This window comes from Heteronotia binoei, chromosome 6 (assembly GCF_032191835.1).
Source record: "Heteronotia binoei isolate CCM8104 ecotype False Entrance Well chromosome 6, APGP_CSIRO_Hbin_v1, whole genome shotgun sequence".
Classification (NCBI taxonomy): domain Eukaryota; kingdom Metazoa; phylum Chordata; class Lepidosauria; order Squamata; family Gekkonidae; genus Heteronotia; species Heteronotia binoei.
The window spans coordinates 75,060,500-75,085,459 of NC_083228.1; the positions used below are offsets into that span (position 1 = coordinate 75,060,500).

At 40.4% G+C, this 24,960-nt stretch overlaps 1 protein-coding gene across 1 annotated transcript in view; it reads right to left on the minus strand.

The window, feature by feature from the left end:
- Window positions 1-232: 232 nt before the first annotated feature.
- Window positions 233-24,960, minus strand: part of TRIM8 (tripartite motif containing 8) — a 102,222-nt gene continuing 77,494 nt past the window's right edge. Inside the window, exons 3-7 of the mRNA XM_060241765.1 lie at window positions 12,869-12,964; window positions 11,528-11,761; window positions 8,480-8,511; window positions 7,053-7,168; window positions 233-1,597 (exon numbers count right to left, since the gene is read on the minus strand). Of these exons, the coding sequence (XP_060097748.1) occupies window positions 990-1,597; window positions 7,053-7,168; window positions 8,480-8,511; window positions 11,528-11,761; window positions 12,869-12,964 (1,086 nt within the window). The 3' untranslated portion in view covers window positions 233-989. The remainder of the gene's footprint in view (window positions 1,598-7,052; window positions 7,169-8,479; window positions 8,512-11,527; window positions 11,762-12,868; window positions 12,965-24,960) is intronic.

Sequence of the window (24,960 nt, forward strand, 5' to 3'; positions counted from 1 at the left end):
CTATATTTTTAATTTACACCAGAATGTGCAAGACATTAACCAGTGTCTTTGACCAACCCTCCTCAACATTTATTCAGTCCTAGCAGTTTAGTTAGATAATTCTAAAGGAAGCATACAAATAAAATACTATCTATTTTTAAATGCCGTCTGATTTCAGACTGAGTAATGCCTTCCTGTTCCCAAAGGAGGCACTGGCCAAAATGGTGCCACGGAGGCAAAGCAAAACAATGCATTTGCACTAAGTGATCACATTTATTTGAATATTTTTGTGTGTGTTCTAAAATTGGTTACAGAATAAATACCTGCGCCTTATAACAGGAAGTTCACTTTTTTTTAATACAAAGTGCTTGTTAGAGGAAGTTGCATCAACGAAACATAGGAAGCAATGTGTCCATCTTGGCGCACACTTCCCTCCAGGAAACTAAAACAGATTTTTTTTTAATTTCTTATTTTTTTAAAAGTTTCTTTTCCCTTTTTTTGTGCATTTCATTTCTGCCATTGTGTATTTACAAATCTCTGAAAGAAGAAAAATGCCAATATGCATGATACGTGGCCTTTTAACATAAAAAAGCCTTTAAAAAATCTACAAGTATCATTTTTAATGAATCAATGATAGAAATTCTTAAAAAATGGGAAGGAAAAAGAATTTTAAAAGCAAAACCAAAGAGCCTAGAGACTTTGAAAATGAAAAGGATTGTTTGTCCCTTTTAAAAGTTTTCCATACTGTAAGGTAGCAAGGTCACATGATCCAGAAGTAGATGCTTGATTGGAATCCTTGTTAATTTCTTCTGCAGCTCCCCTCCTGCCCCAATCCTGGTACAAGGGAGGACTTTTAAAAAATTAATTTAAAACTAGAGAAGACAGCAATATCCCTCTCAGACAGCGGCATGTGGTAGAGATAAGTGAAATGGATTTGATTTAAAAAGAACAACCAATTCTAGACTTAAAAAAACTTCAAAAATCAGCAAGATTCTATTCAAGCCAGATGGTTAACTGGTGACATAGTGTTTGGTGGAAGGCTGACCATAAACTCTATAGAAATCCTGCCGTCCGTGTTGCTGAGATGCATCAATCCATTCTCTCACTGCCAATCCCGGAAGTGACTGAGGTACAGATGGAGCAGGTGGGAGTGGGTGGGAATACTCCTGGGATGACACTGTCCATGGAAAGTGACCCGACCGGGCGTATGGTTGATGCCCACTGTGATTGGATACTGAGGAACAGTAACAGTTGTCCACTGAGCAGACCAGGATTTTGCGCCCACCATACTGAGACAGCACAGACTGCTGAGATGATGTGCTGTTGGGGTAGTGGGAAGGGTTGAACATCGAGCTGGAGTGAACAGGCTGGGGGCCACTGGGGAGTCCTACTATGTGCTGGGTGGAGCTACAAGGCACCATGGATTGTGCAGACTGGCCTTCACCAGCTGAAGCCCCCTGGCTCACATACTGGCTGGGAACAGGTCCCGAGGATGGCTCCAGGAAGCTACCTTCTGGGAAAGCCGTGGCATGCTTGCGTTTCTCAGCTCCTGAGTTGCTGACACTGCAAGGGTACATGGGAATGCTCTGCAGGAAGGGCACCGGGGTGCTGAAAGGACCTGAAAGAAAGCAGAAGACACCTTCAGTAACCTAACTAAGGAAGCCAGTCCTGCATTTTCATATAGTGAACAAGAGAATAAATCCCCTCCCTCAGATAATCTTGCATCTATAGTTACTGCAAAACAAATCCAAGATGACTTCTTGATTATTCAAAGGCTGTTTTTATCACACACACACACACTCTTACATGGTGTGCAAAAACACAAGCAACATGAACCCAAGATGGAGTTTTATCTCAGGATAAATAAGCAAATTTTGGATGAGACAATGATTTATGGAGAGCCTGCAGCAATATGACCAGGCATCTTTCCAGAATTTGGTGGAGAATACATGCAAAATGTTAAGCACTTAAGAGTAACCAATACAAAGAAGCAATGCTCACATTCCTTCCTGTTTTAAATCTCAGGGCTGCCTCCATAAATAAACAGAAGATATAGAATCACAAAGTGATACGTCCATCTTCTGCTGTCCAGTATCTGAAAAGTATGCTGACGTGCAGTTATTATTTCATTTGCATAATATAACAGAGTCCGAAGTGGCTAAGAACAGGAAGCTGTAGCCTCAAGCTTCTTAACCAGAAGCCTTTGTACCTCCCTCTTGTTCTCTCTACCTGTTCCCAGCACTTCAGTTACAGTAATGTCACAGAAAGGACAAGGTGAATCTTTGTATGTACTGGGTTTCCTTGCCCCAGCCAAGTATTACCTCACCCTCCTTGCTGGATTCTCACAGTAGAGGAAACCTAATGTGCAACTACATTTAGAGCTGCAAATCCAAATAAGAATTTCCCAATGATGATCTAAGGCATAAGCCAACTAACTGGAGGAAATTTCCCCAACCCTACCCTCTGTACCCCATTAACATTTTGCTCTCTCCTGTACCACCTTCCCTTTTGTCCAGAAAAATCATTATGAATTTCTGGTCCACAATATTTTCACTTCTCTGCTACCTTCTGCAGTTGTTTAACTATCCCTTCAACCTATTTTTATTACTCTATTATCAAGCCCTCTTTTCCCCTTTCCCCTTTATGATGTTTACTGAACTTTGTATATTTTCTGTGCAGAGATTACTCTACATCCCCATCTATATGGTTCCTAGACCATGGCAACTGCATTGTAAGCATAAAACATTAACAGCAGTCCTCTTCATCACAAGTAGAATGCATGACTTCTCTGCAATCCAAACCACAATATCTATAGACTGCAAATGCCCTTACTCTGGATCCAAGCACAGAGAGACAAATCTCTGTCAAAAATGAAATGTCAGGATCTAAGAGTCTACAGAATAAAAGTGTTTACTAGATTCAACTGCAATATATGTTTGCCTGGAGGGCCCTTGTAGCTCCAATCCACAGCCAGTAAAGTTAGAAGGAGAAATGTTCTAAGACAAATGATACAAGGACAGCTTTTAAAAAAACCCAGTAGCATCCCTAATCCACTCTGATCCCTCCCAAAAAACTATCAAGTGAAAGCTGAAACTAGGCTATATACAAATAGTTTTGAACTTTAAAGTAGCCATGAAGGCAAAATAGATCAAGACCCAATTGAAGCAACTTAAATAATGGACATGACAGACCTATCCTAAGCCATGTTTTAGATTATTTTACTGAAAAGAGATATTGTTGGGTAGAAAAAAATTTGCCTAAGATTCTGGAGAGCTACTAGCAATACACCAGCATTTAAGTAAAACCAGATATAGGCATCAAGAAGCCCTTGGGCCAAATTGAACTGCGCAGGGAGAACTGCCTGACCACTTGTTACACTCCTTTCACTGGATTAGACTTCATTTAACATAGCTCCTTATGGGCTCCTTAATACAGCTTCTTTTTTGGCTCTTTAACCATCAAGTAGCTTATCCAGGTTGTAAACTCTATTCAAAAGTCCCCAAACTCCCTAACCAGAAAATCCTCACTTTGCACTTCAATCGCAGTATTTTATTCATTTCAGAAATTTTTATGCCATGGTTCCAACCAACCAAACATCCACAAGGCAGTAAACAATGAGAAACATTAAATTAACAAATAGATGCATAATAAAAGGGAAGGAAGGTCAGTGAGTGACCTCTGAAACAGAAAAGTCTTCACCCAAAGACAATGATAGAGGAGGGGACAGATGAGAAAGGAGTTCCATAGCTTTGGTGCCATGATTGAGATGGGCCCTTCTCAGGTTGCCACCCATCTAGCAGCAGATGACAGGATCTGCAAAACATGACCATATTGGTCAGGTAGGTTCATACAAAAGCAGAAAATCCTAAAGCTATGCCAGTTCCCTCATTTAAGGCTCTGAAGGTTAATATCAGTAACTTCAATTGGACCTGGAAGCAAACTGGGACCCATTGTAAGTAGAACAAAACTGGAGTGATATCGTTCCTAAGACCCACTTGAGTCAGCATTCTGGCTGCAACGATCAACACCAATTGTAACTTGCAGTCAAGGCAGCATCATGTAGAATGCATAGGAGTAGTCTAAATGTTATCAGGGCATGAACCATGGTGGCAAGATCTTTTTTTGCCTTACCAGTTGAAGCTAGGAATTGGCATGAACTGATCCACAAACTTCAATTCAGGAACAAATTGGGATGATTTGTGGTTCATTTTGAACCTGTTTGTTTGCTTGTGCCATGCCTGAATTGGGAAATGAATTGCCTTTTTTCCTTACTGGTCTGTTTATTTTTGCGGTTCATTTTCCCAGACAGCCAGGCAACACTGGGGGTGGACTTCTGGGAGCCCTAGAAACACCCATAGCAGTTGTCCGTAGCTCGATTGACAGCTCTGGGAGCTCCCACTCTGGTGTATGGGAGCAGACACCTCAACCCCACTATTTCCACTTTGCTGCACAAAGAGAGATGAGTTAGTTGTTGTGAGAGCTGAAGCTAAGCTTTCCTGGGGGCACCTGCTTTGGGGAGCTACAACTCAGACATTCCAAATTCAATCTTTGCCAAACTTGGTGGACAGGTGGAGGAGAGCCAGTGAGTTTTACACCCTCTGAACAAAATGAGCCAACAAACCATGAACCAGTTTGGGCAGCCATATGAATCATGAAACAAAATGAAGCACTGCTTCAGGCAAACAAACCACAAACCACCATTTTCCCATTCCATGCCTATCTCTAGCTGAAGCTGGTGAAAAGTGCTCCTGGCCACTGCTGCCATCTGCCAACACGAGGCCTGGGCTCAACAGCAACCCCAAGTTACAAACCTGTTCTTTTAGGGAGAATGTAACCCTATCCAAAATAGGGGACGTTTCAATTCTTGGGTAAGTCCTCCTGCCGACCAGTAGCACCTGGGTCTTTTTGTGATTAAGGTTTCATTAGGACAATTAAGTAAAATAACAGAAGCAGGGAGTTAGAACTGATAAAGGCTCATCCCTTCTAATACTTCACAATAGCAGGGCTCTCTATACCTAAACTATTTTTGACCAATAGTCATAGTTATCTAGTCTCTCTTCAAAATCTCAAAAACAGGTGATTCAGCATCTGCCATGGGCAATTTTCTTATTGTCAACTGCTTATACTATAAAGTTTTGTTTCCCTGGTCTCTCTCCCAGAGCTGGAAGACAACAGATTTTGTACCCAGTGCTGCTTGATAACATGTTTGAGATGTTGACATAAGAGCCATTTACCTTGTTGTTGTTTTGTCTCTCTGTGTGTGTTGTTTTTTTAACTGCAACAAGTGTTTATTTGGAATCTGGTAACATAACGATACTCTTCACTATGATAAGCCCAGGTGTTTCATCTTTACTTTGTATGTCATGTGTTTTAACCTCCCCTCCCTTTCTTTGAATCCTTATCAAGCTGGACAAAATGGTCCAGCTGAAACCAAACTACTGCCTTCTTGTAAAGCAAACCTTTGTGTTGTATAGAAAGCTCTTCCTTCCTATACACCTTCCACAATGTTTTTTGTGCAGAAGCACAGTTGTTGCAGACTTGCATGCATACTGTAAATATGTTGCTTCACAGAAGATGAAGATGAGTAGAGTCTAAGGCTATAATCCTACTCTTCGTGACTCAATGGGAATTACATGACTAAAAATGCAAGGAGCATGGAGAAGACAGAGAAAAGAACAGCTGTTAGGAAAAAGACCGGTCTACCTGTAATATCAGACCAGGGGGGTTCCTTAAACATTGTCAGTATGAACCTTCCCAAGTGAACAACTATTTAAGCCTTCTCTATCTGTTTTGAGTGCTCAGGAAGTAGCCACTAATCATCAGCCACAGTTGTCCTATGATCGGACTACAGTGGCTCAGCAAGTGGGCAGAAGAAGTACATTTCCTTTAAACGTCCCACTCTTATTTAGGAACAGCTCCTCTTGCTTTGAAGGGCCCTAACTGCAGTTCAGGTGGGAAAAGGGCAATGTTTTACCTCCCAACTAATATTTCCAGATTAGTTATCTTCTGTTCTGCAGCAAATAAATGTTTGCAATTGTAGAATGCCCTGCATTTTTAAGTATTGCCTTTAATCTCAGCAAAGCTGATGGGAAGCAAATGATCACATTCAGGCACTGATCCCAGAGACAGCTACAAGCAGCAATAAATTGGGCACTGGGGAAAGTATGCGACTGCAATAAAAAAGGACAACACTATACTGGGAATTATTAAGAAGGGTACTGAAAACAAATCAGCCAGTATCATAATACCCCTGTATAAATCGATGGTGTGGCCTTATTTAGAGTACTGTGTATAATTCTGGTCACAACACCTTAAAAAAGATATTATAGCACTGGAAAAAGTGCAGTAAAGGGCAAGTAGAATGTCACTCAGGGGTGACATGACACAGATTTACAAGATTATACATGGGATAGAGAAGGTAGAGAAAGAAGTACTTTTCTTCCTTTCTCAGAGTACAAGAACTCATGGGCACTCAATGAAATTGCTGAGCAGTTGGGTTAGAATGGATAAAAGGAGGTACATCTTCACCCAAAGGGTGATCAACACATGGAATTCACTGCCACAGGAGGTGGTGGCAGCTACAATCATAGCCAGCTTCAAGAGGGGATTGGATAAACATATGGAGCTTCACAGAAGTGGCTATTAGCCACACTGTATTGTTGGAATTCTTTGTCTGGGGCAGTGATGCTCTGTATTCTTAGTGCTTGGGAGGGGCCACAGTAGGAGGGCTTCAAGTGTCCTGGCCTCCTGATGGACCTCCTGATGGCTCCTGGTTTTTTTGGCCACTATGTGACACAAAGTGTTGGACTGGATGGGTCACTGGCCTGATCCAACATGGCTTCTCTTATGTTCTTATGACTGCCATCCAGTAAGACAGCTGGCTCTCTACCATCATGCTCCCCTTCTCCATTTTGATGGTATCCTCTGGTTTCTCAAAGTCTACTGATGAGCAGTACCGAGATAAAGCTGGATGAAACATACAATGATATTCCCTTTTGAGCTGCTGTTTATGCCAGTGGGGATCTGTCCCTGCATACACCAAGAGAAAGGAGAACTGGGGAGGCAACTCTCACCTTCCAGCAGCTTCCTCAACTGTTTCTCCTTCTTGGCAATCTCATTCAGGAAGAGCTTGGAGTTGAGATGGCCAATCTTGGGAGGGGGCAGGCTGCCTCCTGTGCAGTTTTGGGTCCTAAAAAGAATGTAGCAGTATATTACAGACAAATTTCTTTTTGGTCTTCTGACAATTTCTTTTCTTCTGACAGCAGCTAAAAAATGTTTGTACTTCCCTCTTGACTCAAACTGAGCTACTTGGTTTTTTCCTATAACTCTGCTAATGAGGGAATCCTTAAGTTTCCTTAAGAATCCTTAAACTATCCTTAAGTTTCTCCCCAGGGAACCTTGTCTCTTTAAAACCAGCGTAAGTCCCATGAAGAGACAATTGTACAGGAGAGAATTTCCTGACATTGTCTCCCTTGCTACTTTTAGGGGAAGCCATTGTGAACTTTTCTTCCTATACACAATCTTTTTCTTTCAATAATCCACCAAAATTGCCTGGCATGCCCAACACAGATTGGAGATTTGGGAAAGGGCTCTAATGTCTTGGTTCTTCTCAGAATTGTGTCTGGATACACAGCATAGTGCCAAATGCAAGCCAATGCCACAATAGTTATTTATTTACAGAATGTATACCCTGCCTTTCTGACCTCATCAGGGCCAAGGTGGCTAAAAAGTAGTTATTTCCTTTGCCTTGCTTGCTTCTACCAGTGCCATTCTAAGCAGAGCTACACTCTTCTAAGGCTACTGAAGTCAATGGACTTAGAATAGTATAACTGTGTTTAGAACTGCACTGTACAACAGGACTCAAGGACAGCATCTTACAAATGGGATTCAGCCAATGCATAATGTATTTCCAGCCAACATTAGAGTTCTGCAAGGTATGCATATCCTGCCCCACAGATTATAGGAGCACATTAAGATGTTGCACTAATTTTTAATTGGAATTTGTACAGTTAATCAGTCATTTGATCTCTATCTGATCCATGAACACATCCCATTTTTTTCCCTGTGAAAAGTGCCTGGCCATTATAATCCAATTTCTTCTTAGCCTTTCTTATGGAAAGCTAAACAGATTGTGTGTACTTAATACTTTCACTGTAAGGGTTCTTTCCCAAAGTGCAGGTCTTTCTTGATACTGCGATCAGAACTTGGGCAAATTTTCCAATGTTATTTTTAAAATATAGATAACAGAATTTAGCTGTAGCAGCATCACTCCCACCTCTTCCCTGTATCTGACCAGGACAGAACTTAATACTTTTTTTTAATATGTTAACCAAAATTAAATCCCATCACAGTGCAAGAAGCAGCAGTGGGTGGAACACCAGTTTATACCACACTCTCCCACTCCTTGCTTAGTCACCTTAGCCCCATCCCTAGGAGATTCTGGAACATATAGATCCCCTGCTTCATCCAAAACCATACTGTCCAGAAATTAATTTCTTACCTATCCATTAAGATTTTCACCGACTTGGTATTCTATGAGGCAACAGAGAAAAAAATTCAGAAACTGTAAGTCATGCAGCATTCTTATAGCACAGGATCTCCACCTTATCCAAACCTGCTGACTTCTCTGCTGTTCCCACCAGTTCTCTGGCTTCCCAAGCCCCACCTCACTCACTACAACCATACTTCATGCTTCACACATACGGAGCACTACCTGGAAAGGACTGTTCCTTGAAGAAAAGCACAAGCTTGCATGTAGACGATCTGATGTTCAATCCCCAGCAAAAAAGATCTCAGGTTAACAAGGCTAAGAATGATTTCTGTTTGTGACCTGGGAGGGATACTGTTGGAACTGAGTTAGATGAACTGACTTATTCATGTTGATGGCATTTGGCAACTCCTTATACTGATTTATGGAGATAACAATACTGAACTACTTTATGAAATTAAGGTGCTGTATAAATGTTATTGTTATATCTAACTGATCAGTCTATACGCTTTTAAGAGGAAAGACCAAATGCTAATAACTATTGCCATTTTGCAGACTTTCAACAACTGGAAGGCTGTTTCTCTTTTAATTTAATTTCAATTTTAGCCCTTCAGGATAACAAATATGGAACAAAAGGGGCTGGCTTCATGAGTCTGTATGAGGGTTACCCATATTTTCTCTGCAGGGACCAGGCACTCTAGACAGAATCCATCAAGCAATTTTTTAATTCAAGTAAGAACCCCAGTCAATGCCTTGGTCCAAAACTGTATTTGCTGTACGACACTGATTATAAGCTTTAACATATCACTGTAACAACAGTCCATAGATACAATCCATGATCCCTGAAGCCCAGAAGTATTCTAACTTTCATATGCTTTTCTAGTCCACTTATGTGCATACAAAAACTCTTCTTTTCAAAAGCACTTCCGGGTAACCATTCTATACCATAGCAAAGCTAATGTTTTCATTTGCTACCAAGTCAACCATTTTATTGGTCTCGTTTTGAATATCTGTTGCACAGTGCAGTTTGGACAACAAGGATGGAGCAGCCCAGTTAGAAGTATACACTCCAGCAGGGTGTAAATACCCTGTGAATAAACTACTGATATTTCCTCGGAAAGCCTCCTTTTGACAGACAGTACTGATCAAGAGGTCAAGGATATTGACTTCTAAACCAAGAAGTGCACCATCTGGTCTTTGTGCGTTGCAGATTAGCCTCAGAGGGAGGTGCTTACCACAAGTACAAGGTCTGAAGTGACCCTCTTATTCAACCATTTCTTGTGTAACATGGGAGAATCTGATATTTGGAAAGTCACTGGGGTCATGACTATGCATCATCAACTGTAAGAGGTATCCTACACAACAACAAACTATTAAAGCAGTATTGGAATTACAAAACCCTTCTTTCTCTGTGTACGAAGGGAGCTTCCTTGGTTTTACCCTGGAGAAACTTCACCTCAAGTTGTAGTGATTCATACATAATTTTTCTGATTGGTTGATGGTTGTTACGACTTCTAGTGGTCCTCCCTTCATTTGTCTTAACCCTTAAAGAACTGGCTAGCCTGCACAGGATTTTCAAACCTCCCTTATTCTACACAACGTTTCTGTGAATGATGGGTCTGGGCCATCATCAGGTCTGGACCTACATAGCTTCAGTAAGTCAGCTAAATGACATCTTATAAACTTGTGCCTTGGATTCACCATTACCACATCTGCATCACACCTTCCTGCAGAGTTCAGTGTGGCATATACAAATGATTTTTCTTACTTTACTCTCACAAGATCCAACTGCATGGGGTTACCCAGCAAGTTACAGGACTGCAAGTGAGGATTTGAACCTGTTCCCTTGCCCAACACTCCCACCTGCACCACACTAAGTCTTGATATCATACCCAGAAGCAGAAGACCAGTCCTTTTCTTAATGACACTTCCATGTATTTTGATCATTAGAACAACAATAATTTAAACATATGCTCCATTCAGAACATAGCGCGTGCGCACACACACATTTGAGCTATCAAAAGAAAGCCACTCAACATATGCTGCTTTGCATTTCTGAGCCCATGCAGTTGCAATAACTGCTCAGAAGTCATAAGTTGTTCCAAGTCATCCTGCCAAGTGGTAAGGATGATTTTACCACACATTAGGTAAACTGTGTTTGGGGCAAATGGTCAGTAGGGGCTTATTCTGAACACACAATGAACAATTTGATTGAGGGGGTGTCTTCTATGAACATATGAAGCTGCCTTATACTGAATCAGACCCTTGGTCCATCAAAGTCAGTATTGTCTTCTCAGACTGGCAGTGGCTCTCCAGGGTCTCATCTGAGGTTTTTCACACCTATTTTCCTGGACCCTTTTTTGGAGATGCCGGGGATTGAACCTGGAACCTTCTGCTTCCCAAGCAGATGCTCTACCACTGAGCCACCGTCCCTCTCTCCTTCTAGATCAATGTCAAATAGTTAAATAATTTCAGTAAGGCAGGCAGAAGTGTAGAAGTGGCTAACTGCATTTGGGTCTTTCTAACATTCTGAATCTTGGTTAAGTGACTAGGCAATATCTGAAAATGCGAGAACAGTGACTGAATTGCTATATTAAAGGAATGCAAGAGGAAAGCACTTTCATCCTTTCGCTCTTCCCAATGAACTAATCTTTCTCCACAGCACCTTCTTTCTCCTGTTGCTATGATGGTTTCAAAATGACTAACAGATACCATAGCTAAAGGAGTAAGAGACTAGCTGGGAGAGCCACGGCAGGTGAGGTTAAAGCATGCCATGATCACCAACTTGAGCTCTGTAAGGAAAGTATGGGTAAAGGTGGCAATGGGTGGACAGCAGAACTCTACATAACCTTGAAGAAGCAAGAGAGGAAAAAAGACACTTTCATTTCTATAATGTGAGGGTGAAGATGAAGATGTAGCTTCCATATTGGCAGAGGGGGAAATGGAAGCAGTCATTGCTGGGTTGAGATGGCCATCTTATATTTCCACACCTTTTTCTTATACCACCACCACATTTTTCTCAGGACCCACCCCCCTTTCCCCAGATACCCCTCACTTCACCTTCATGAAGTTGATGTCCTCGGTCTTGTCATACATGACCTGAACGGAGCTGAGCAGCTTCTTAGCTTCCTGCATGCGCTCACTGAGGTGCAACACCTGGGCAGCATTCTCATTACAGAATTTAGCCTGAGCCTTGTCTAGGATCTCCATAGTCTTGCGCAAATCCTCATCAAGGATCTGGTGCATCTTCTCATACTGTAGGCGCACCTCGTCCTTCAGCTGGTTCACCTTCTCCTGATAAAATGGAAAAGGAAAGGAAAATGCCCAATGTTCAGCTCATGTCACACCTGTACAGTGGAGAGGTTGCTCCTGGGCTCTTGCCCATTTCTTCAAGTGTGTTTATTAAGGAACGAAAATAGGTTGCATGCTTTGCATTACTGAAATATTAAAGGGGCTGCAGGACTTTGGAGGAGTTTCAAAAAACAAAATAGGGCAGAATGGCCATAGCTTGGCAATGCTGTAGCTTAGTTTCAGATGAAATGTTATCTAGTCATAGACAGAGGACCCTGGAAGAAGAACTGCATATAATACATTAAAAGCTGCTGTGAGCAAGGAAGCTTTTTGTCCCAATCAGGGAAAAAGAGAGTTCAATGTTTTAATCAGGGGCTATATGCTAAGAACCAAACATTTGGGACCTGGTCCCTACGAAACAAAGTAAAGTCCACCAAACAGCATGCGAGTGGTGGTGGAATAATTTGCAGACCCTGCATTATTGCTCTCTCTGTACAAGACTTTCCTCTTAGACCACATACAGTCTGGCTGGATAGTAGCTTGCCTAGAAGCTATGCTACAGACTGTAATGTTATGGGGCTATTTATTATTTATTTATTTATTATTTATTTATTACTTTTCATTTATATCCCGCCCTCTCCGCAAGCGGACTCAGGGCGGCTTACAACATTATAAAACAATTAATCCAATAAAACATATAAAACCATAATTTACATATCAACTTTAAAACCATTCTATAGCGCTATTTCAATCCAGTATAGGCGGTATTGACTTCTTAACTATGATCTGACCCACCGGTGTCCGGTGGCAGCCCTTTTTCAGTTAGACCACAAAAGCCTGTTTAAACAGTTCGGTCTTACAGGCCCTGCGGAACGCAGATAAATCCCGCAGGGCCCTTATAGCTTCTGGGAGGGTGTTCCAAAGTTCTGGCTATCCTGGGCCTACTGTGATAGGTTAGTTTCTCACTGTTTTGGCTACAACCCTCTTCCCTCCAAGATGTCCTATCGGGGAATTGCTTTGATAGAAGACCTTGGTGAGTGGCTGCAGCGCTTGGTTGCTACTTGGCTCTAGCATTAGGAAAGTAAAAATAAAATAAATAATCCCAGTTACTTCAACCAGCCGCTTGTCAGACTCCAATTTGTACAGCTGCTGCTCAATGTCTTGCTCGCGCTCTTCCAGACGGTCTTGCTGCTTCACAAGCATTTTCTGCAACAGAAGGAAAAAGAGGGAGAAAGACTGTTAGACCCTTAGAAATGGGTTCCTGTTCTTTAATAGCTGCTGCAGTTGCATGGCATTATGGAAGCACCCAAGAAACGAAATCCACAGAGAGTCAATGGTCCTGTCACATTTCCAAACTCATGATTCAAAAGTGCATGTTGGAAAATAGCCAGAAAGCATATACAAGGCTATCTTTGCAGCTTATTAATAGCTAGGCAAAAATATGAAGAATGCAAATAGGGAAAAAGATCACGTGTGTGAGTAAAGAGCCATAAACAGGGAAAGCAGCAGCATGGCTTTTTCTTTCTCTGCTTTTGGGCAACTCACACATACCCCTGCAATGTGTGCCTGAAAAATTTTCTGGCCATTTCCCTGCATGGGTTTTCAAAACCTTAGTAGGAAAACGGATCATGAGGAGCAAATTCTCTAAGGCACTTTTTCTTGGTTCCAATTTACTTTTTTAGCTTCCTGACATTTCCTTCTGTTAGTGACAGAAATAGCCAAGGAAAAAGAAGAGCACAATCGGGAACATGGAGGATCTTGAGAGGATGAAGCTCTGCATTCTTCTTCAGATTCCACTTCATATGAACCACTTTGCATCTCTGATACCTTCCATGGAATCCCACAATGCTACATCACTTAACAACACAGATTAATCCAAGCCCCACAACAGTGCTTTAGATACTCCCTCATGAACAAATCATTAACAATACAAAAGAACAAATTCCCAGTCTACCTCAGCAATACAAGAAGTGTGCACTGGAGATTCTGACTCATATTAGAAATTGTGGGAATATTTTGCTGTATTAATCAGGAATTGAAAAGCACAGATTAATATCTGGTTGTGAGAAAGCAACCATCTGTGTGCTTAGGGCAGGATGGGGAACGTCCGGCCCTTGGACCGTTTATGGCCCTCAAGATCACTTGGTCTGGCCCTCAGGGATTGCTGGACTGAGCCGAGCCACATGGCAGCCTCCCTAGGGCCTGGCTGGCCAGCGAGGATCATGGAGCCCAGCTGCACTGAGCAACAGCCTTCCTGGGGCCCAGCTGGCTGGCAGGGATCCTGGGGCCCAGCCACGCTGTACAGCAACCTCCCTGGGGCCTGGCTGGCTAGCCAGGATCGCTGCAGGACCTGGAAAAGTCACTGTCACCATTCAGGTAAGTTTCCCCCTCATTTCTTTATTTCCCTTCCTTTCCCTTTCTTCCCTCATTTCTTTATTTCTCTTTCTTTCCATTTCTTCCCCCTATTTCTTTATTTCCTTTTCTTCCTTTTTATTCACCCCATTTATTTCCCTTTCTTCCCCCCATTTATTTTCCTTTATTACCATTTGTCCCCTCCATTTCATTTCCCTTTCTTCCCCTTTTTCTTTCTCTCTCCTTCCTTCCTCCCTCTCTGTCTCCCTCTGTGGAGCCTGAGTGGTTGGCATTGTGAAGGACTGCTGCTGGGGTACGTGGGTGCCTTTAAAGGTCTGTTGGGAGCAGCTGCAGTTTCCCCATGAAGGGAGGGAGGGGTGGCCTGGAAAAGTTACTGTCACAGTTCAGTTTGTACTTGATTATCCCAGATGGTGTGGCCTAATATGCAAATGAGTGTGTGACCTAATATGCGGGGATGTGGTCTAATATGCTACTGAGTCCTGCTGGGCTTTTTCTACAAAAAAGCCCTGCACCTATGCATTTGCCTAGGACGGCGGGCTGTGTGTGTGTGCCAGATTAGGCTCTCCCCACGTGACTTCAAATAGAAAAACAATTTGCATTAATTTTGCCGGCCTGAATCATTCTCCCTCAGTGGAGCACTGTTGTTTAAATTGGTAATTTCGTATGGCCCGTGAATGATGTTATAAATATCCAAATGGCCCTTGTCAGAAAAAAGGTTTCCCACCCCTGGCTTAGGGGATATGTGGGAGAAGGGGAAAAACACTCTTCCATTCTTCTATCATTATCTTCTGCCAGTGGGTAAAAACTTGATTTGTATGGCATTCCCTTATTAACCCTCCCATTTATGAGTTTGTGTAATTTTAAAAATATATTTGTATATGTTCATTTAATTGTTTTTTTATTGTTCACAACACTGGGGACCCTAAGTTGGGGGGGAAAGTGGCATAAAAACATTTAAATTAATAAAAATTTGTTCTTCAAGCGCTTAACAACATAGATACTGCACAAGGTACACACTCATGAGCAAACCATTAACACACAGTGTAGAAGAACAGATTCCCCAAGTCTACCTCAGCAACATTTGTTAGTTTATCTCACTAACTTAAAATGTCAATGAGCCATTTCAAAAACTCAACAAAAGTGATTTATAACATTTCAGGCTGCTGTGATCAAAATAAATGCCGACCATGTAAAGCAATACAACAGATTAAAAAGTGAACAGAATATATAATATAGATTTAGAAGAAAAGGAACCTTCCCTTATATTGATTGCCTATTGATAATGTTAGAATCTAGCAAATGAAGGAACATGTGTCTGGGAACAGTTTTCATATATAATTTGAGTTGGTTCTCTCATCAAAAAGCCATGCTGGAGAAACCAGTACCTTGTACTGGAGGCATCCTAAACTTTTTGAGGTACTGTGGAGGATGATATATATCCGGGGTGATTCAAATTTTCAATATGAAAATAATCCTTATCTTGCTTTTCGGGGCAGCGATCTGGATGCAATCAGTCAAAGAAACCTTTGATCTTCTCCTATTTTGCTCCCTTCATAAGTTTACCAGCACACCAAAATGCGTAACTGGAGTATCCCTATGAGCAGAATTGAATCAACCATCTTTGGAGGCTAAAGCTTGGTGATTGGTCTTCAATTTGTACCATAAAGTGCTCTATATAAACTCTGGATACATATCTTTATTAAAAGAAGATTCTCTTAAATCCTCTTGGCCCAAGTTTCTTGACTCAAAACTCTCTCTTATTGGACTAAACTATGACATTATTCAGGGCCTGGAACTTGCAGTTGTTCTGTATCAAGTCGAATATCTAAGAAAGGGATTACTTGAGTACATAGACTTGTGCCTGTAGGGTCTGCTCTTCTTTATTTTTTTAGCATTGCTCCACCTCAATCACTGCTTTCCTATTGCTCTTTATTGAACTATCCCAAATTATTTTATTGCTTTATTATCACAATTGAATGCACAGCCCACTCTGGTTATGAAGGGAAGATTAAGAAAGATTCCTTGCTCAGACCAGCTTTGTGATTGTTCTTAGTGGGAAATTGGTACTTTAATACATATTTTTATTTAGTATTTATTAATTTGTTATTTCACGTTTCTATCCCATCCTTCCCAAATGGGCTCAGGGCAGGTCACATCAAGGATAAAACAATTACGTAATTACAGTTACATAAATAAAACAATTTCATAAATTCTAAACAACTAGGTAAAATATAAAAGCCAATTGGAGTGGAGTTTCCTCTTTATATTAGTCTTAGAAATAGGATTTTAACACAGTACCTAGATAATTTTTCATCTCTGTCTCATCACAAGCTAGTTTTATTCCTTTTATCTGGTGGATTCCCTAACTGCTATTACAAGATTTTTCCATTGGTTTTAGTATCGCATCCAGATGATGCTACTTAATAGGATTTTTAATTTCTCTAGACTTTTAGTCAAGGAGTTTTAATCAGATTAAGGAAAAGAGTACAGATCACTCCTCCATCAGTAGTCAAAACATCAAACAAGTGGCATTAAAAGATTGATACTTACTATGTTCAAGTCTATACAACTTGTGACCCATCAAGCCAAACCTAGCCTACCAACCACCAGTTGGATCCAGTCATGCCCTTAAGATTTCCTCCAGTGGACAAAAAAGTCCTTGAGTTTCCAAAAACAGAGTGAAAGGGGATCACTGGGCCTACTTTAGCTTAACATCACACCCAGTCCCATGTATCCTGGCTGCTCTATGCATAAAAATCCTTTCTCTCAGTTTTCTGTAGCAAACACAAGAGGTTTATTGAGCTACAGTGAGTCATCAGACAGGTCTATTGGATCACAAATTCTGAAGATCTGCTTGCACTAATGGATGACAGTATCAATTTTCCATACTTCAGCTAGTTTTTAATTATCTGCCAATTACCATCTGGTTTTTCAAGGTCCTTAGTTCCCTTCTATCCCCCTACATGGACAAACAAATATTGAGCCAGAAACACAGCATGGCACTTTGACAATTCTACGATGAATGAAAAGAAGAAGAAAATCCACACACTTCTGTTTCTTACTTTTTAAAAACCTATTTCTTTGGATAGGAAGAAGCAAAGAAAAGATATCCTTAGTCCTCACAGGTCTGGAAGAAGTTGGAAGCACAAAAACACTCTAGGCAAAGAAGGTTTTGAATGAGAAAGTCGATCTCATTTAAGGCACATGAGCTTATTTTGATAATAAAGATCCAGATAAACCAGTTTTACAGTGTCTTGCCTTTCACATCAACAAGTGGGTTTGTTGACAGCATGTAACCTTAACACACATTTATACTAGATAACATTACCCAAATATCCTGCTGATGGATACCTCATTTTCATAACAATTAAATCCTCTCTCTGAAAGCTGAGTAAAATGGGGATTGCAGATTAACTGTGATGTAATAACCATTTTGCGCTTGTGTATTACATTTGTATTCAGCCCTTCTTCTGAGCAGCTCAGGACAATTTATATTTGTAACCATTCTGTGGTCAGGTCAGAGTAAGAGATATTGTATTCCTATCAAGGACCTAAACTCACATGTCCCTAATACAAAGACCAACACATTCTCTGCCCACGACGTCATTCTGGTTCCCATAAGAATATGATGATCATTCATTAGATTATATGGTTCAAGCATCCAGGAAGAATAATCAACAATCAAATTGTCAAGTTCAGTAAGTAGGTTGCGTAGTACACATCCATACAGTTCAGACGATGAAGCCATGCCACACAATACTAGCTATTTGCGGGGGCGGGGGGTGGGAAGGGGACTGTGCTTCTTCCTGATCACAAAGACTAAGACAAAGCTGTCGAACATTATCAGATCTAGCATTTTGTCCACAATGCCACACTGGTGCTCAAATGATATCATTTGATATCATTTAATATGGCTCTGTAAATCAGCTCTCCAGGGCAAACTATCACCTTGTTTTATAGCTGTCTGCAGAAACCAGTCCACATAACAAACCCTTAGGCATATGGAATCCCAAAAATGTGGGGTAGGACTCACATATTTTTAATATTCCAAATACCCACAACTACATTACAAGAACCCAGATCTTCATAGTCAAAGTATAGAATTCTATCCATTATACTACCAAGGGTCCTCTGTGGCTTCTAGATAATTCCTGTCTCCCACCTAGGCAAAGCCACACCTACTTAGCTTTAGCAGCAGAAATATGTTACATCTTGGTAGTATATATTAATATTGCCTTCCTTCCAAGGAGCTCAAGAAGGCATGCTTGGCCCTCCCTTCTCCTTTTTATCCTTACACAACCTTGTGAAGTAAGCTAAGCTGAGGATGACTAGTCCAAGGACATCAGTAAGCTTGTCACAGTAGTGATCTGAACTCAGGTCTCCTAGATTCTGGCTTAGAATTACATCCCACTGCCTGCCTTACAATGATTCTGACTCAAGGAAGAATTGAATATACAAAATAAACATGCTTTTTTGTTCCCTTTCCTCTCCTGCCTTCCATATCCCACTAGATCAGCAGATTTGTTAGCCTGCAGGCAGGGAATCTTTTTTTTAAAAAATATATATATATATATATATATATATATATGACTGTGAGGTTGAGGATGATAACATTTGTTTAATTTAATTCAGACCAGAGCACAGGCTTTTAAAAATGAAGCCTGTCTGATTAAAGAAATCTTAATTGACTGTCTGAATTTTAATCAATTCAGTCTCCATATATCTGCCCAAGAGTAAAAGCAATAGCTACAACAACAAAACAACATACATTTTCTTAGCTTTTAAATTATACACTTTTGTCCCAGCAAGTGACACTTTGGAAGAAGCATTCTCTACTATGTGTGTGTGGGAAAAGGAATGTCTCTTAACTAGCTTCTATTTTTAATGCAGAAATATAATAATATGCCACAGAATTTGGATTTACTTTACAGGTACAAACATACGTGGAGGACTATTTTACTTTAACAATTCTCTCTCCCACCCATCGGGTACATTTTGATTAGGCTAAGTGGAAAGGTTTGTTTTGGTTTGTACTTTAGACTAGGGCTGACAGAGAATGTAAAATATGGCTACATTGCATACACCACTGGATGTATTCCAGTCTCCACACAATTTTCATGTACAGTAGTGAAAGCCTAACAAGACTTGGGGATAAAGGACAACACAATGTTTTTTAAACACCACTAAGTATTCCAATTTCTTCTCCTTGTAGTATCGTCCCATTTTGTGCAAATACTGTTGCATTTTCTAATGGGAAAATACAGCCTCTCAAATGACATCCTGTAAAAAAAGAAGACAAGGGGAAGGGAGGAAATAATCAAATCTAAATTTGCATCCCCAAAATGGCTACTCAGTTTGAATCATTTGTTTAACAGCTTGGGTTGGAGAAAAAGCTCTTGAGCTAAGGGCTGCTGATACAGGATCAGTGCTGGGCATTTCCAATCACTACATCAAGGGCACACTGCCCATAACGTGCACTGAAAAATCAGCAAAGGTTTGCACTTAATTCTCTGTGTGTTTAATCCCCCTCAGGGAAGTAAAAAAGCCTGCCTATTTTCAAACCTTTAATCAAAGGGGGAGGACAGAGCAGGAAGAAATGTTAACTGGTAAGGAGGGTTTCTGAGAGGGAAGAGAAAAATGGCACCAAAGACCAATTTTGAGGGTAATATTAGTATTATAAACTACCACTCGGGGATTTATAATCAAGTAATTAATTCTGGGTCTAAGCAAGGGGAAGGGTGGGGATTAATTGCACTGCAGGAAAGAGCATCACCTTCTCTTTAAACTAGTAAGTAAGGATGTGGAGTCTCTCCCTTTGTTTTCTTTGTTTTTCTTAATGTCTCAAGGCACCTCAGACCTCATTAACACCTGCAGAAGTTGGGAGGAGGAAATAGCTGAGAAGTTGTGGCAAGCAAATATAGGAAGCTGGGTGGCCTCTGCCTTAAAAGGGGTCACATCTAACAACTCTGCTTTCAATGACGGTGGGAGATGTTCCTCTTTGTCTGCTGCTGCTTAGGCCCGATTCAAAAAGGCCTCTGGCTGGAGCTTAAAATGACTCACCCTGTGGGAGTTGCACTATGTCTTGAGTTGAGTCCTTTTGCCTCAGCCAGCCTTGCAGCTTTCTCCCCCGCCTTGTAATGTTTTAGCTGACTCGTACTTCCTTACTGAAAGATTCTTGAACATCATTATTGGCTGTTCAGAAATGCATACTTTCTGAGCAAGCCTGTTCAGTGAAACTGAAGCTGTTTGAAAAACAGCTTAGCTCCTCTGCTAGTTTGGGAAGGTATGCTTTGCAAAAGGTGAGCTATGAATCAGCTGCAGTTAGTATTGATGAGAGAAACAGGAAAATCAAATGGATGCTGTTCAGAAATAAAATGTAGCAATGAAAAAAATTGAAGTTGTGAAGATTCAACATCCATTTTGAAAGGTCTCAAAAAATGCAAATGCACCTGACCTCACTTTATTCAATGTGTTCAAACTTTTGCCATGCCCTCAACTGTTCCTTAATTAGGAAACACCTCCTCCATTTGGCAAGCCCCTCCTAGATGCAAGTTTCTCTCCCAGTTGAGACTGCAAGAGCTGCAGCAGTACCAGAAGGCAGCACTTGTGAGCGAAAGATTTAAAGACAGAAAATGAGAGATGCTTTAAAATAGACAGGCAAATGTGGGAGGTGCAAATATGCAGTGCTTGCAAATCTATTCTAGGCAAGTTACCAACCACTGCTTTTTTAAAAAACAAAACACATACTTTATTGAGTAAAAAATGATACAGTATCAATTTACATTTACAAAATTCAGGATGAATTAAATAAAAATAAAAAGCGTGGGGAGGAGGGAAATGTCTACTGGGCACTCTATTATTCCCTATGGAGAACGATTTCCATAGGGAATAATGGGGAATTGATCTGCGGGTATTGGGGGCTCTGGGGGGGCTATTTTTTGAGGTAGAGGCACCAAATGTTTAGTATAGCATCTAGTGCCTGTCCACAAAATATCCCCCAAGTTTCAAAATGTTTAAACCAGGGGGTCCAATTCTATGAGCCCCAAAAGATGGTGCCCCTATCTTTCATTATTTCCTATGGAAGAAAGGCATTTAAAAAGGTGTGCTGTCCCTTTAAATGTGATGGTCAGAACTCCCTTGGAGTTCAATTATGCTTGTCACACCCTTGTTCCGGGCTCCACCCCCAATGTCTCCTGGCTCCACCCCCAAAGTCTCTTGGCTCCGCCCTCAAAGTCCCCAGATATTTCTTGAATTTGACTTGGCAACCCTAGTACCTCGCTCTAACAAAAAATCTTCAGAATTATTCCCATTGATATATAGATTAGCCATGGGAGAGCTATACAACATTTTTATAACTGAAATAAATTTATGCCCAAAACCGATGTGGTCTAAAAGTGTCCAAAGATATGAGACTTCTAAACTATTGAATGCTTTCTCGACCAATCACTGCTTTTCAGGCACCTCTGCCTTCTTTCAGGCTGGAGGCAGTTTAACCACTCTACAATACTGACCCTAGAATCAACTGCATTACAAACTTCCTGTCCCATTAATTCCCTCAACTCGATTAAAATGGATCTTTAATGTTTTATGGAAGAAGTTTCTAGGAAGTTAATAGCAGAGTTAGATTTCAACCAATCTCCTGAAGATGATGACAAGTTTTCTACTGGACCATATTCTGCAGAGGCTTATCTCATCCAAACTGTATTTTAGACCCAGATTAAATATACTGCCTTCTCTGGATTTGTCTTGCAGTAAAAACTTTGAAGTTTTAATGTCATAGCAGTTTCTATTAATAAACTTTATTTCTTAGGAAGAATAACTCTGTTTCAGAAGAAAAGAAGGCATTGTTATTTCATCATGTGGCCTTAAACAATCATCACAACAAAACCTGCTTAACCTTGAAAATTCTCACCCCCAGGTACTCTCACCTATATTCCCACAAAGAAGTTTAGAAAGAATCCTACAACTAGGAAATGGCAGACTATGTTCATGTTTTTTTCATTTTCATAACCATGTGGGATGTTATTTTAGTTTTAACAAATACCACAACATGGTATATCTAGCAGTTTAGGAGAAGGAACCTGATTCACATAATTGAATAGGTGAAAAGTAATATGGAAAAACTGACCCTTCTATGCTGGAATACACTTGCCTGCATATGGAATACAGAATCCCTTCACATATACACATTTTGCTAATTTAACCTGAATTTCTATTCCTTAAATTGCTGCCGCTAAGAAGCATTTAGAACACTGGTGTCAAATGTGCAGCCCAAGAGCCGAATCTGACCCCCAGAAAGTTCCTATCAGGTCCTCAAGCAATTCACTGTTATCTGCTTCCTTTCTCTCTTGCTTCCTTCTGCATCACAGCTTGCTTTGCCAGACTTGCCCAATCTCATAGGAGCTACAGAGCAAAGCCTCCATTTTCTCCATTGGCTGACCAGCACATGAAGCAACTTATGTACAAAAGCTCACAATGCCCAGTCATTTCCAAAGCATTGACCATGAGATTTCTGTAATGAATGCCAATAAATCAAAAGTAAGTAAGAGTACAGATAACATTTATGTATTACTTCCTTTTACTTTATATGAATATTGCTATCTTATTTTATTTATTTCCTAATATTATGTCTGTAATATTGAAAAGAAAACAATAAAAGTTGAAATTAAAAAAAAAATCAAAAGTAGATTTTCAACTTAACACACACACCTGAACAACACCTGAACTGTGAATAGCATACTCAAGATTGGTACAGCACACTGTCTCCAGATTTTGATGTAATAATTCAGAGCAAGAGTGTCAGTTATCAAAAACTGTTAAATAAACAATATATTGCAAGAGTGCTAATCTTTTAAGCATATTTTCTTTTAAGTTTTAAAAAATCTTTAATTGTGTTGTGTCTTTTATAAAGTTTATATCTCCGCTACCTTAGCATATTTTATGACACACATGATTTGGGCCTGAAAATGTCTCTTTTATGTCAGATTTGGCCCTTATAACAAGCGAGTTCTACACCCGATTTAGAAACTCTGATGCAAAGCCCTTACATTGTGGCAAGGAGCATTTTAAAATACAGCTTTTAGAAAACACAGATTTTGCCTTTACCTTTTCAGCCATCCGGCCTTGTACAGAGAGCTCCCATTAGAAAAAGTGAGCCAGAGGGCTTTGAATAATTTACACATTACCAAATAGAACTTCATTTGCATAGAATTTTAATTAGCATAGTATATAGCAAGCCATGGCTAGTGAAATTATTTCCTCATATGTTGTGATGGGCTTGTTTTGGAATTGTTAACCCCAAATGTGAACTAGAAATAATGAAAATAAACAAGCCTTTTTAATCATCTACCTCTGTTTGAGTCAGATAAGAACAACACTTAAATAAAGCGCTAAAGACAAAATATTTCAAAACAGTCTTTTCTAATATTTCAACCAGGAACTTCTACCTTACACATAGCACTCCCAGCAACCATATACCAAAATTCACCTCTGCAACCTGAGAACTAGAAACTTGTTTTAACAAAGAAACTGCATATTGGAATTTTTAACCTAGGAACAAGACCCCTCTGCTTTGGCAGCTTCACACAATCTATACTGTATATCTTTCTCTGGAAGGTACTGCAAACACAAACTCTCAAATGCAACAGAAGGATGGCATTATGCACCCTTCAGCATCAGTCCAGTTGCTATACTGAGTGAAACCTCCATTCTTACGTTACCATAGCCGGTTACCCTAGCAACCAGTGATACAATAGTGAACAGGAAGAACACAGATGCAATTCCAGTGTCCGAATACAATGGATTTCTGAATGAAGGGAAACAGCGTTCTACTTCCTCAAAGCAGCTTTGGCTACTGGGGATTCCACTCTAAAACCCTATGCACTTCTAAGTCAATAACTATTCTATCCGAATTCTACAGCCTTCAGCAAGACAGCATTATTATACCCTAATTCCATCGGTATTTAATACATTTTAGTTAATCTGACTGCTATAAAGTAACAACTTATTCTAGCAAAGACTCAAGGATAAATATGTTCCCAGCGCACAAAGGCTGTTTCCTAGATCTGAATTAAATCAGTATGAGTTTTTTTGAGATCATCTGTAGTGTTACAAAACTTGCTTCTTTGTTACTGCGATTTCGGTTACTATTCACTTTCCTCTGCAGAAGATATCCTAAGAGATCAGTCATATGAGATGATGCACAGAGGGGGGGATGGGGCTGATACATGACAAACTGTCCTTTCAAACTGAGACAAGGAAGGCTATCACCTCATACCAGAGCAAGGACCCTGCCTCTGTTCCAAATGCTGGCACAGCACCCCTCTCTCCACCCATGTTGTTTTCAAGCAGGGCTTTTGCAATCCATCCTGTGAGTACTGAAACTGGGAAAAAAATGGCACAACTAGGTGGTTTACTGGAAATGAACATACAGGATGCTGTTTATTTAATAAAATACTTCTATACTGTATATCATCACCACACAAATTACTCCATCCCAAGTAAAGCCAGTGGACAGAACTGGGCTAAAATCCCCCTCAACACCTTGACCAGTTTGGCACTAGACCTTTAATCCTGGTTTAGCCTTGTCCCCAAGTTGACATTCTGCACTAAAATCATAGAATCATAGTGTTGGTTTCTCTGATTCTAGTGTAGAATGTCAGTTTGGGGACAGGGCTAAACCAGGATTAAAGGTCTAGTGCGAAATTGGTCCTTAAGTTTGTAATGTGACATTGATCAATCTCATTAACCTCATTTCAAGTGGTGACTCAAGAAAGCTCATACTCCACCACAAATTAAGGTGCTACTGGACTCTTACTCTTTCATAGGGC